The 15604-nt window shown below is 40.1% G+C and overlaps 1 protein-coding gene across 1 annotated transcript; it reads left to right on the top strand.

Moving 5' to 3' along the window:
- Nucleotides 1-6561: 6561 nt before the first annotated feature.
- LOC139868506 (uncharacterized) lies at nt 6562-14712 on the top strand. The gene is made up of 2 exons (XM_071856843.1): nt 6562-6849; nt 13696-14712. The coding sequence occupies exons 1-2, from the start codon at nt 6562-6564 to the stop codon at nt 14710-14712; spliced, it is 1305 nt and encodes a 434-aa protein (XP_071712944.1).
- The last annotated feature ends 892 nt before the right edge of the window (nt 14713-15604 follow it).

Genomic DNA, 15604 nt, shown 5'->3' with positions numbered 1-15604 from the left:
ATCCAAGCCACCCACTCTGGAATTGGCTCGATGACATTAACCCTTGGGATCCGGTAGAATACTCCAACTCCGGTCGTCTTGCCTACATTAACATATACGGTGTTACCATCACTTGTTGGTTAGAGTCCACTTTTCGTGACATCGCTTGTAATTGGGGTCAGGTTGTAGAAACCATTAATTGCTCTATCACCAACGAAAACAACCAAGATCTCTCACATGGTTCGGTCATCATTAAGACCAACGATTTCAAACCCATCGACGCACAAGCCATTATCAGTCATGATGAATCTAAGCAAGTCTCGGTTTATGTCAAGGAAGTGCAAAATTTTTCAATGTTTAATTATCAAGATGATTCTTCCTTTGATTCCAATTCTGATGATGATTCAGATAATGACGATCCGGGTTCGGATGAAGAATCCAACATGGATGGTGATGACGCCTTTGAAGGTAACCTACCTAATGATACTATGCAAAAAAATCACGACAATAATAATTCAGGCAACATCTCTGATCATAATTCCGTTTACAATGCACCGGAAAACGCTTCATCTTCTCACACCTCAAAACGCATGGAAACTAATAATTTTCATATTAACTCCACCACTTCTCCCCATACACGTTCTAACGGTCCAGCACCCTCAAAAGTCGATATCAATAATGGAATTAATGTTAAGAATTCTGTCCCAGACTCTTCCATTCCCGAATCTACACCCATTCCCAATGCACACATGTCTACATCTCCCAATATACCCACACCCTCTACTGTCCAGCCCACCTTTCCTGATCCAAATCCAGTCCAAAGCCCACCAAGCCCAACTAATGGTACCTATCCCACTTCAGCTACCCCACACGAGCCCATTATATCTCCCTCACAGCCCAACACCACCCTTAACCATAATTTAAGCTCACCCACACATAATCCGATATTCGACAACGACCAAACCTCACCTATTCCAAAGCAACCCGACACTTCTGCTCCAATTTTTGTTCCAAACTCCCCTCCGTCACCTAAACAACCTCACCCCATCTCTCCGGTGAATCTCATGCCTGATCCACCTCCTTCGGATCCATTCAACCTTGATGACCTACTCTCCATTGGCAAGGCTAAAACCAAAGCGAAACAAAAAAACATTCCCCGCACAAAACCCAAGTTGATCCCACATAATAAAGATCAAACCTTTAAAAGAAGCATCAAAGATTACATACTCAAGGCTAATTCCTCAAACCTCAACCCATCTGATGCTCCTCACTCTCAGCTTAAAAACCGTCCTAGATCGAACTTGCTATACATCAAACATCTTGCTCGAAGTGGGCAAAAATTAAGATTTTCACAATTATCAAAACGAAGCAAGACTCCATCTATCAACGGGGACGCCTCTTCAAGTCATAACCCCAGACCTGGGAGCGTTTCTGGACGTATCTACAACAAAGTCACAACAAGCTTCTCGAATGATAAAAGCATGGACACAGATGAATTCGGACAAAACATCGGTATCCGCTGGAACAAACGGTAATCTCCATCCTTTTACTCGTTTCTTCTTTTTGTTTAAATGTGTACGATATCTCTTAATATTCGGGGAATTGGGCAATTGGGTAAAATTAGCTGGCTTAAGCGTATTTGTAATAAAGAGAAACCTACAATTCTAGGGTTACAAGAAACCAAAAGTGAACAAACTCAAGATATTATCATCGAATCATTCTGGGGCAACTCCGACTTTAAATTCGCCCAAAAGGATTCGGTTGGGGCCTCGGGGGGTATCATCACAATTTGGTATTGTAACATATTCTCCTACGATCACGCTATTGAAGGAGAATTCTTCTTAGCAATCTGCGGTTCATGGGCTGGCTGTGACTCGAAGATTGCTTTTATTAATGTCTATGGTCCACATTCCTCATCCAAAAAACAAAGACTCTGGTCCGAATTATCATCCCTTGTAAACACCCTTACGATCCCCTTCATCATCTTCGGTGATTTTAATGAAGTTAGAAACGCATCTGAACGCATGAATTGTGAATTTAATCCACAATGGGCTAATAATTTTAATAACTTCATTAATAACTCCGGTCTAATTGATTTACCACTTGGAGGCAAAAAATTCACTAGAATCTACATAAAAAGAATGAAGTTTAGTAAACTTGATAGATTCCTTGTCTCCGATGAAATCCTAAAAATTTGGCCTAACGTTTCGTCCAAAACTCTAGACCGGGACCTCTCCGACCACTGCCCCATAATCCTTAGGAACTCATACACCAACTCCGGACCTAGACCTATTCGTGTTTTTAACACATGGCTCGATCTCAAAAATGCCGATTCCGTCATTACCCAGGCTTGGTCAACTCCAATGACAGGAAATCGACCCGACTGTATTTTCCGTAATAAACTCAAAAACGTTAAAATGGAACTTAAAAAACATAGCGCACAACTTGATAATCTCGACTCCCAAATTCTCGATCACTTAAACGCCATTAACGAATGGGAAGCATTAGCCCAAACTAGACCTTTGTCCGAAATTAAGAAAAATAAATGGTTAGACAACAAATTTTTACACATCGAAAAAGAAAAAAAGAAATCTAACATGCTAAAACAAAAATCAAGAATTAAATGGGCTCTCGAAGGCGATGAAAATTCGAAATACTTCCATAATTATATTAAAAAGCGCTTAAGTAAAAACAACATACACGGGATCTCTATTAATGGAATTTGGAACGAAGACCCTAACACCATAAAACACGAAACATATCTTTACTTCAAAAACCTCTTCAAATCTCGCAACCCTAACAATCACTGTCCTTTCGATAATGAATCACATCTTGAGTATATCTCCCCCCATGATAACCTCATACTTGAAGCCGAATTCCACGAAAAGGAAATCTGGGATGCACTAAATGGCTGCGAAAGCTCAAAAGCACCCGGTCCCGATGGTTTTAACATGAAATTCTTCAAAAAATATTGGGCCCTCATAAAACACGACCTCATCAACGCACTTAAATGGTTTTGGTCCAATTCGGAAATCTCCAAAGGATGTAACGCATCTTTCTTCACCCTTATACCCAAAAACACCAACCCTATTGGATTGAACGAATACCGTCCTATTTGTCTAATTGGAAGTTATTACAAAATCCTAACCAAAATCCTTGCTAATCGTCTCGCAAAAGTCATCCACAAGGTCATTGGGGTTGAGCAGACTGCCTTCCTCAAAGGTCGGAACATCTTAGACAGCGTGCTAATTGCTAACGAAATAATCGACGAACTTAAACGTAAAAAACGTAAAGGCCTAATCTTCAAAGTTGACTTCGAAAAAGCTTTCAACTGTATCGAGTGGGACTTCCTATTCAACACCATGCACTGCATGGGATTTGGACCTAAATGGATCAGTTTCATCCGTGCTTGTCTTTCCTCATCATCTTTTTCCATCCTTGTCAATGGCTCTCCCACCGACGAATTCCTCCCGAAAGAGGTATACGTCAAGGTGACCCTATCTCGCCTTTTCTCTTCATCATCGTCACCGAAGGTCTCAACATTCTCACCAAACGGGCATTAACTAATGGACACCTTCGAGGAATCAATGTTGGTAACGATAACATCACTGTTACCCACCTTCAGTACGCCGACGACACTATTTTCTTCGGAGAATGGAGTAAAAGAAATGCCAAAAATATTTCCAAGCTCCTCAAATTCTTCGAGAGAATCTCTGGACTCAAAGTCAACTTCCGAAAAAGTAAACTTTATGGTATCGGAACTACTCTTCCGGTACCACTCCGAAAAAGTAAACTCAAAGTCACGAATCTGAAGATATGGCGAATTATATTGGGTGTTCTTTCGGTACCACTCCCTTCACATATCTTGGCCTCCCCATCGGTGTTCCCACTTCACATCCTTCCTCTTGGCAACCAATCGTGGAAAAGTTTGATAAAAGACTATCCGATTGGGCGGCAAAATACGTCTCTTTTGGCGGCCGACTTACCCTCATTAAATCAATCCTAAGCAGCATACCACTTTACTACTTCTCTCTCTTCCACACACCGTCCTCCATCCTTACCCTCCTTGAAGCCAAAAGACGAAAAATTTTTTGGGGTGGTTCATCAACAGAAAATAAAATCAACTGGATAAAATGGGATCTAATACTTCTTCCTTATGAAAATGGTGGTTTAAATGTTGGCTCACTTTTCAGCAAAAATATCTCACTACTATGTGTAACATCCCGCCTTTTTCCGTTTACTTTTCCGTTTAACTATTTAAATCCCGTTATATATTTATAACATCTCCCGTTAATACGTGTTTTAAAAATATCTCGTCTAGGTAATTCACGCACCCGCAACCGAACTTGAGGGACTAGTTTCGCCAAAATACCAAAGAGGTGACTAGCCTTTGACTAGTCAACCCCCACCCCCATCTTTTCTTTTTCATTTTCCCTTTTCTTCTTCTACTTCCATATTTTCTCTCAATTTCTCAAACAAGGAATCATCATCTAAATCCAAGCTAGCGGGTGTCTTGCAAAACAAATTACATATTTGAAATCCTTGCAACTTCCTCTTCGATTCCATACCGACTTCATCAAGTTTGGGTAACTTTCTAAAATCACTTGATTTTGTGTTCTTGATATTTTTGAACTTATAAAGTTGTTAATTAGTGTCTATGGCTCAAGTCTAACATGAATATATGATTTATATGCTCGATTTCGTTATTTGAAGTAACTAGCTTGAGTATGAACTTTGGTGTGTTTGATTTGGTGATTTGGTTGTTTGAATGTTGTTAAATGTTATAAATGCATGTATTAAATGTGTTCCTAGTATCACTAGCTTCAAATTGATGTGTAGGTTGCTTGAGAAAACTCCATAAACTTGATTAGTGATTTTGGTGAATTCGGGTTAGGGTTTGATAAGCTTGAAATGAATATTTGATGCATTGAATGACATGAATTGTAGTTAGTAAGTAGTTAGTTGTATTGTATGCTCGATTACCTACAAAACGGCATGTTATATGTATGCATTAAATGCCCGAATCATAAATGTGCACTTATCAAATTTGTGTATTAAATGTGTGCATTAATTGATCATTTACTTTGGAAAGCCGATTGTTACAAATAACATTTTTGGTTGGTGAAATGTATTTAGATGTGTTCTTTGTCAAATTACCTTTCTAACGATATAAGATACGAGTTCTAAGTATTAGCGGTTTGCGAGTTATGCTTGAAAGTGTTTGGAATTGAGACTTGGACATTTGAGACTGACCAGGTACCAGTTCCCGTGTATTGTCGCGGCGCGACAATTTGGGGCCGCGGCGCGGCCTAAGCCGTGTCCAGTTTCTGACCTCTTTGGTCAAAATACGAAAAATGTTTGGCATACTATGGACCTCCGATTCACATGAGACTTGTTCTAACATGCTTATATATGAATAAAAACCTCAGAAAAATAGTTCGGGACCCGACCCGAACGTGTTGAGTTTCGTTGACTTTGACCGACCAAAGTTTGACTTTTTGTCAAACTTAACCAAATGATTATGCAACCTTCCTAACTTGTTTCTGTACTTGTATCTTGCATGAAACTTGACAATTTGATTCACATGCTACATAATCGAGTCGTAACGAGCCATAGGACTAATTAAACATCTTTGACCTATCGTGTTTACCGTTATTGATACGACCTATTGGTTTAGGTCAAGACTAGCACTATCCTTCGCACACGTTACTTTGTGAAGTACTTTTCATACGTGCACTCAAGGTGAGATCATAGTCCCATCCTTCAAACAACTTTTATGCTTTAAACTATGGGATGAGAAACATATACGTATCATACTTTTACACTTTGAACACAAGTACGAAAATGAACATTCCACGTACGGGTTTGAACAAAAAGCCTCAATTCAATTATCATTAGTTACACTTGCAGGGTGTAAACGTGAACTTATATTATGTGATCACATGGGCTTGACGAGCCTCATTCGGACGGTTCGCTACCGTTAGCGGATGAAATATATTTTCAGGTCTACTGTATGTTCTAACACTACGCGAAGGGTGCAAAACAGTTAAGTTTGATAATTGGGTGCCCGCGAAACAAATAACAACTTTGGAATGCAAATGATTTAGATAATCATATTATATTAAATCTTGTGGTTCAAATGCAACGTTTACTAAAACACCTATGATTTCACCAACATTTTCGTTGACAGTTTTCTATATGTTTTCTCAGGTCCTTGAAAGCTACTTGATACATGCTTCCGCACTCTTTTTGATACTTGCTTGGATGTCGAGTATACATGCATAGATGGAGCGTCTTTTGACTACTTTAAATTGTGTCGCATAGGTTTCATTCGTACGTTAAACATTGTAATGTAACTAGTCTTTCGAACTACATTTGTTAACTTGAAACATCCTTTTTCTTATAAAATAAATGCGACATATTTTGGTCAAAAGTCATAATAAAGACTTATGACCACGCAACGGGACCGAAGTAGTCGGCGCCGTCAAACATGATTTGGTCGGGTCGCTACACTATGTAAATGGTGGTGGCGATTTAAAAATGAAAAAAATGCTTTATGGGTCAAAGTTATTACTAGTATTTATGGGAAGGGCGGGGGGTTGGGATCTAACGTTTCTTGCAGGAACATTTCAGGTCGCACAGTTTGGAAAGAAATCATCAAAGCAGGAAACATCGCAGATAGCACGGGCTCCTCATTCTCCTCTGCCATCACAAAATGTCTCGAAAGCTGTGATACCATTGAATTCTGGAATGACATTTGGTTTGGTTAGGAATGTTTTAGCACTATTTTTCCAAGATTATACAGGCTTGAGACCAAAAAAGAAGCATCAATCGCTGAAAGAATCACACACATCAACGGTTCCTCATCGGGTAATTGGTGTTGGACAAGGCCTCCAACTGGACGAGTCCTCAACGAACTTACAGAACTAAATAACATAGTATCTTCCATTGCACTTTCAGATAAACCCGACTCTTGGAAATACACTCTCGACCCTTCCGGAACATATACTACCAAATCATTGGCACACTTGATAAACACTCTAAAGTTTGGTGGTAACGCTCTTAGCACATCGATTCCTCGAAACAAACTCTTGCCCCAAAAGGTCTACATTTTCATATGGAGAGCCTTCCAAAATAAGATACCGGTTAGATTCGAATTAGACAAACGGGGTATTGATCTCAACTCCATTCTATGCCCCCTATGCGATGTTGACATATAAACCACCGAACACATTCTCGGACTTTGCCCTAATTCGGCCCTCATATGGAAACTCGTACTTGATTGGTGGGCTCAAGATAACACGCTAATCTCCAATCTCAACGATGTTATTATCAATAACCAAGCCTTCGCTAGCAACAACTTCGGATCCACGATATGGCAAGCAACCAAATGGATTACATGCTACATAATGTGGAAACATAGAAACTTAAAAGTATTCTCTAAAAAAGTCTGGTCTCTCGCGTCGATTCTCTCTGAGATACAAACACAAAGTTACAGTTGGATATCCAAACGGTTGATGAAATCGTAGTACCGGCGCCTAAAGCCGAGGATAAGTCGGGTAACAACAAAAGAAAATGGGAAGCCCCTCAATCAAGCAACAACTACAACAACAACTTCACCAAAAAGCCTTTCACCTCCGACGTCAAGAAAAGTTATGGCGGAAATAAACCCTTTTGCAACAAATGCCACAAACACCACTATGGTGAATGTAGCAATCTATTTTGCCACCGGTGCCAAAGGGGTGGTCATATGGCCAACGATTGTAGAAGTGCCGCCCCCGTCGCTCAAAAGGTGCCCAATGCACCAAAATCGGGTACTTGTTATGAATGTGGCCAAACGGGTCATTTTAGAAATGCCTGTCCGAAGAAGAAAGCCAACCCCAACACACGCGGCCGAGCTTTCAACATCAACACCGAGGAAGCCCGAGATGACAATGAATTAGTCACGGGTACGTTTCTCCTCAACAACACTTATGTTACTTGTTTATTCGATTCGGGTGCCGATAAGAGTTTTGTATCCAAGACTTTGACTCATTCTTTTAGCACTCCACCACTTCCACTAGATACCACTTATACCATTGAAGTGGCTAACGGGAAACTATTAAGTGCCGACACATATTACCGGGGGTGTACGTTAAACATTTTGGGTAAGGAATTTGAAATTGACTTGATACCCATGGAACTAGGAAGCTTTGATGTAATAATCGGTATGAATTGGTTAGTCAAAACGAAATCTCACATCCTTTGTGATCTTAACGCAATCCGAATTCCTATCGAGAATGGTGAACCTTTGATTGTTTATGGCGATAAGAGTTGCACCAGACTCAACCTCGTTTCGTGCCTTAAAGTTAGAAAACTACTCCGTAAGGGTTGTTTTGCGATCCTTGCCCACGTTAAGAAAGTCGAGTCCGATGAGAAGCACATCGATGATGTGCCTATTGTTAGTGACTTTTTTGATGTATTTCCCGACGAATTGCCGGGTCTTCCACCCCATCGACCGGTTGAATTCCAAATCGATCTTATTCCAGGAGCCGCACTCGTAGCACGTGCACCATATAGACTCGCTCCATCTGAAATGCAAGAATTGCAAAGTCAAATCCAAGAACTACTTGATCGTGGTTTTATCCAACCTAGCCATTCACCTTGGGGCGCTCCGATTTTGTTTGTTAAAAAGAAAGACGGATCCCTACGAATGTGCATTGATTATCATGAACTAAACAAATTGACGGTTAAGAACCGATATCCTCTTCCTCGCATCGATGACCTCTTTGACCAATTACAAGGGTCTTGCGTATATTCAAAAATCGATCTCCGCTCGGGTTATCATCAATTAAGGGTTAAGGGGGAAGATGTCTCCAAAACCGCTTTCCGAACTCGTTATGGTAGTTATGAATTTCTTGTAATGCCATTTGGTCTCACTAACGCACCGGCGGTGTTCATGGATCTTATGAACCGCGTGTGCAAACCGTATCTTGACAAATTCGTTATCGTGTTCATCGATGATATTTTGGTCTATTCAAAAAGCAAAGAAGAACACGAGGAACACCTCCGACTTGTGCTTGAACTTTTAAGACAAGAAAGACTCTATGCCAAATTCTCCAAGTGTGAATTTTGGTTGAAGGAAGTTCAATTTCTTGGTCATGTTGTAAGTGACCAAGGAATTAAAGTCGATCCATCAAAAATCGAAGCCATTAGTAAATGGGAAACTCCTACTACTCCGACTCACATTCGTCAATTCTTGGGTCTCGCCGGGTACTATCGTAGATTCATCGAAAACTTCTCTTTGGTTGCACGTCCTCTAACCGCATTAACTCACAAGGGAAAGAAATTCATTTGGGCGACCGAGCAAGAATCCGCGTTCCAAATCTTGAAGACAAAGCTTACCACCGCTCCTATCTTTTCACTTCCCGAAGGCAACGATGATTTTGTTGTGTATTGCGACGCCTCGAAACATGGTTTTGGGTGTGTGTTGATGCAACGAACGAAAGTCATTTCTTATGCTTCTCGACAACTCAAAATTCATGAACGAAACTACACGACACATGATCTCGAACTCGGAGCCGTTGTCTTTGCACTTAAAATGTGGAGACACTATCTTTATGGAACCAAGAGTACTATCTTTACCGATCACAAAAGTCTCCAACACATCTTCGATCAAAAGCAACTAAACATGAGACAACGAAGGTGGATTGAAACCTTAAACGATTACGATTGCGAACTTCGTTACCATCCTGGGAAGGCAAACGTAGTAGCCGATGCCTTAAGTCGAAAAGAAAGAGCGGTGCCTCTTCGTGTCCGAGCCTTAAACATCACCATCCACACTAACCTTAATAGCCAAATTCGGGTAGCCTAAGATGAGGCTCTCAAGGATGAAAACGTTTCACACGAGCTCTTGAACATTCTCGTCTCTCGATTCGAAACTAAGGAAACCGGACTCCGATATTTCGCCGGAAGGATTTGGGTGCCTAGTTATGGGAACCTACGAAGTCTCATTTTAGATGAAGCCCATAAGTCACGATACTCGATCCACCCCGGTGCCAATAAGATGTACCACGACCTTAAACAACAATATTGGTGGCCGAACATCAAAAGGGACGTAGCTACTTATGTTTCCAAGTGTTTGACATGTTCCAAAGTCAAAGCCGAACACCAAAGACCGTCCGGACTACTTCAACAACCCGAGATCCCGCAATGGAAGTGGGAAAGGATAACGATGGATTTTATCACCAAACTACCAAAAACGACGGGCGGTTATGATACCATTTGGGTTATTGTTGACCGTCTCACCAAATTCGCACACTTTCTTGCCATGAAGGAGACCGACAAAATGGAGAAACTTGCGCAACTTTACATTAAAGAAATCGTAGCCCGACACGGTGTACCTTTATCGATTATCTCCGACCGAGATGGCCGTTTTGTTTCTAGATTCTGGCATACCTTGCAAGAAGCGTTGGGAACGCGTTTAGACATGAGCACCGCATATCATCCTCAAACCGATGGACAAAGCGAACGTACAATTCAAACCTTGGAGGACATGTTACGAGCTTGCGTGGTTGATTTTGGAAAAGCTTGGGACAAGCACTTACCTCTCGCCGAGTTCTCTTACAACAATAGTTATCACGCGAGTATTAAAGCCGCACCTTTTGAAGCGCTATACGGCCGAAAATGTCGTTCACCCCTTTGTTGGGCCGAGGTAGGCGATGTGCAAATCACCGGACCCGAACTCATTCACGAAACCACCGAGAAGATCGTACAAATCCGAGATAGGCTCCCGACGGCCCGGAGTCGTCAAAAGTGCTACACCGACAAAAGACGCAACGACCTCGAATTTCAAGTCGGTGACCGAGTAATGTTAAAGGTTGCACCTTGGAAAGGTGTAATCCGTTTTGGGAAACGCGGGATGCTAAATCCGCAGTATATTGGTCCTTTCGAAATCTTGGAGCGTATTGGAAACGTTGCTTATCGTTTAGATCTTCCGCCTCAATTGAACTCCGTTCATCCTACCTTCCATGTATCTAACTTGAAAAAGTGTCTTGCCGAACCCGATATCGTCATCCCTCTCGAGGAACTTACTATTGATGACAAGCTTCATTTTGTGGAGGAACCGGTTGAAATTGTGGACACCTCCGTCAAGACATTGAAACAAAGCCGAATCCCGATTGTTAAAGTCCGTTGGAACGCCAAAAGAGGACCCGAGTTTACTTGGGAAAGGCAAGATCAAATGCAAAAGAAATACCCTCATTTATTCCCAATTCCGGAAACGCAGGATTCCGAGGAAGAAACAACGACTACTACGCCTACTTAAATTTCGGGACGAAATTTCTTTTAAGGAGTAGGTAATGTAACATCCCGCCTTTTTCCGTTTACTTTTCCGTTTAACTATTTAAATCCCGTTATATGTTTATAACATCTCCCGTTAATACGTGTTTTAAAAATATCTCGTCTAGGTAATTCACGCACCCGCAACCGAACTTGAGGGACTAGTTTTGCCAAAATGCCAAAGAGGTGACTAGCCTTTGACTAGTCAACCCCCACCCCCATCTTTTCTTTTTCATTTTCCCTTTTCTTCTTCTACTTCCATATTTTCTCTCAATTTCTCAAACAAGGAATCATCATCTAAATCCAAGCTAGCGGGTATCTTGCAAAACAAATTACATATTTGAAATCCTTGCAACTTCCTCTTCGATTCCATACCGACTTCATCAAGTTTGGGTAACTTTCTAAAATCACTAGATTTTGTGTTCTTGATATTTTTGAACTTATAAAGTTGTTAATTAGTGTCTATGGCTCAAGTCTAACATGAATATATGATTTATATGCTCGATTTCGTTATTTGAAGTAACTAGCTTGAGTATGAACTTTGGTGTGTTTGATTTGGTGATTTGGTTGTTTGAATGTTGTTAAATGTTATAAATGCATGTATTAAATGTGTTCCTAGTATCACTAGCTTCAAATTGATGTGTAGGTTGCTTGAGAAAACTCCATAAACTTGATTAGTGATTTTGGTGAATTCGGGTTAGGGTTTGATAAGCTTGAAATGAATATTTGATGCATTGAATGACATGAATTGTAGTTAGTAAGTAGTTAGTTGTATTGTATGCTCGATTACCTACAAAACGGCATGTTATATGTATGCATTAAATGCCCGAATCATAAATGTGCACTTATCAAATTTGTGTATTAAATGTGTGCATTAATTGATCATTTACTTTGGAAAGCCGATTGTTACAAATAACATTTTTGGTTGGTGAAATGTATTTAGATGTGTTCTTTGTCAAATTACCTTTCTAACGATATAAGATACGAGTTCTAAGTATTAGCGGTTTGCGAGTTATGCTTGAAAGTGTTTGGAATTGAGACTTGGACATTTGAGACTGACCAGGTACCAGTTCCCGTGTATTGTCGCGGCGCGACAATTTGGGCCCGCGGCGCGGCCTAAGCCGTGTCCAGTTTCTGACCTCTTTGGTCAAAATACGAAAAATGTTTGGCACACTATGGACCTCCGATTCACATGAGACTTGTTCTAACATGCTTATATATGAATAAAAACCTCAGAAAAATAGTTCGGGACCCGACCCGAACGTGTTGAGTTTCGTTGACTTTAACCGACCAAAGTTTGACTTTTTGTCAAACTTAACCAAATGATTATGCAACCTTCCTAACTTGTTTCTGTACTTGTATCTTGCATGAAACTTGACAATTTGATTCACATGCTACATAATCGAGTCGTAACGAGCCATAGGACTAATTAAACATCTTTGACCTATCGTGTTTACCGTTATTGATACGACCTATTGGTTTAGGTCAAGACTAGCACTATCCTTCGCACACGTTACTTTGTGAAGTACTTTTCATACGTGCACTCAAGGTGAGATCATAGTCCCATCCTTCAAACAACTTTTATGCTTTAAACTATGGGATGAGAAACATATACGTATCATACTTTTACACTTTGAACACAAGTACGAAAACGAACATTCCACGTACGGGTTTGAACAAAAAGCCTCAATTCAATTATCATTAGTTACACTTGCAGGGTGTAAACGTGAACTTATATTATGTGATCACATGGGCTTGACGAGCCTCATTCGGACGGTTCGCTACCGTTAGCGGATGAAATATATTTTCGGGTCTAGTGTATGTTCTAACACTACGCGAAGGGTGCAAAACAGTTAAGTTTGATAATTGGGTGCCCGCGAAACAAATAACAACTTTGGAATGCAAATGATTTAGATAATCATATTATATTAAATCTTGTGGTTCAAATGCAACGTTTACTAAAACACCTATGATTTCACCAACGTTTTCGTTGACAGTTTTCTATATGTTTTCTCAGGTCCTTGAAAGCTACTTGATACATGCTTCCGCACTCTTTTTGATACTTGCTTGGATGTCGAGTATACATGCATAGATGGAGCGTCTTTTGACTACTTTAAATTGTGTCGCATAGGTTTCATTCGTACGTTAAACATTGTAATGTAACTAGTCTTTCGAACTACATTTGTTAACTTGAAACATCCTTTTTCTTATAAAATAAATGCGACATATTTTGGTCAAAAGTCATAATAAAGACTTATGACCACGCAACGGGACCGAAGTAGTCGGCGCCGTCAAACATGATTTGGTCGGGTCGCTACACTATGTAAATGGTGGTGGCGATTTAAAAATGAAAAAAATGCTTTATGGGTCAAAGTTATTACTAGTATTTATGGGAAGGGCGGGGGGTTGGGATCTAACGTTTCTTGCAGGAACATTTCAGGTCGCACAGTTTGGAAAGAAATCATCAAAGCAGGAAACATCGCAGATAGCACGGGCTCCTCATTCTCCTCTGCCATCACAAAATGTCTCGGAAGCGGTGATACCATTGAATTCTGGAATGACATTTGGTTTGGTTCGGAATGTTTTAGCACTCTTTTTCCAAGATTATACAGGCTTGAGACCAAAAAAGAAGCATCAATTGCTGAAAGAATCACACACATCAACGGTTCCTCATCGGGTAATTGGTGTTGGACAAGGCCTCCAACTGGACGAGTCCTCAACGAACTTACAGAACTAAATAACATAGTATCTTCCATTGCACTTTCAGATAAACCCGACTCTTGGAAATACACTCTCGACCCTTCCGGAACATATACTACCAAATCATTGGCACACTTGATAAACACTCTAAAGTTTGGTGGTAACGCTCTTAGCACATCGATTCCTCGAAACAAACTCTTGCCCCAAAAGGTCTACATTTTCATATGGAGAGCCTTCCAAAATAAGATACCGGTTAGATTCGAATTAGACAAACGGGGTATTGATCTCGACTCCATTCTATGCCCCCTATGCGATGTTGACATAGAAACCACCGAACACATTCTCGGACTTTGCCCTAATTCGGCCCTCATATGGAAACTCGTACTTGATTGGTGGGCTCAAGATAACACGCTAATCTCCAATCTCAACGATGTTATTATCAATAACCAAGCCTTCGCTAGCAACAACTTCGGATCCACGATATGGCAAGCAACCAAATGGATTACATGCTACATAATGTGGAAACATAGAAACTTAAAAGTATTCTCTAAAAAAGTCTGGTCTCCCGCGTCGATTCTCTCCGAGATACAAACACAAAGTTACAGTTGGATATCCAAAAGATCGCGAACAAAGAAAACAATCGAGTGGCATCAATGGCTCATTAATCCTTCCTTCTTCGTCGCGGAACCTCCACAACGGGTCGGGATCGGCTAATGCACTCTTCCTTGCACCTCTGTAGCGCACGAAGTCTATTTCTACTATCGAGGGTTTGATTAATCGGGTTAGCTTGTGTTTAACTTTGTAGGCGCTCGATCGTCACTGTTTTCCTATCTTTCCCGGCTTGAATTTTTTCAAGTTCTTATTCCCTCTTTAGTGTTAATGGTCTTCGTCGGCTACTCTTGTTTACTATAAAATCCTACAAGTTTTGTTTCTCCATTTCATAATTGTATAGATATGTATAGGGCCTTGTACTTTAATATTCCGTTAATAATAATTTGCTTGCTTTTCAAAAAAAAAGAAACATAATTGTGTAAAATGACTAAAATACCCTTTAAGAATAAAATAAGGTCGTGAACAGTTAACATGCATGAGCTCTATTAGTATAATTATAATATAATATATTGTTAAGTGCTTCTATAAAATATAAACAAGAGACTTCTTAAACTGAAACAATAAGAATTAAGGATGATGTGTTCGGGATCATATTACAAGCGAAAAACAATAAGAATTAAGGATGATGTGTTCGGGAATATATATGGGTTAATTAGGTTTCCTTTTAATGTATGTGTGGATGTGTGGATAACAAATTAAGGCATTCGATATCGATATCGTCGCTAAAAAAAATACGTTAACATGTGACCGTTTCTAATAATATTATCTAATTACACTTTTAGTTGGCTTAAGAATAGAGGTCATAGAGTTTCTAATTGGAACTCATGGTGCCTATTCCCGTTGTAATTTTCTCCTTTAGCGACTTGCTAATGAGCGTTTTCTAATTCAAATCATTCTTTGGCCGTTAAAAAAAAAAAAAAAAAAAAAAATGCTGATAGTAAGTTTTACACATGAGACGTGTAATAAAATCACGGCTCCAAGCACTTAGTTTTTT

This window comes from Rutidosis leptorrhynchoides, chromosome 9 (genome assembly GCF_046630445.1).
Source record: "Rutidosis leptorrhynchoides isolate AG116_Rl617_1_P2 chromosome 9, CSIRO_AGI_Rlap_v1, whole genome shotgun sequence".
NCBI classification, from domain to species: Eukaryota; Viridiplantae; Streptophyta; class Magnoliopsida; order Asterales; family Asteraceae; genus Rutidosis; species Rutidosis leptorrhynchoides.
This window is presented reverse-complemented; position numbering and strand designations above follow the sequence as displayed.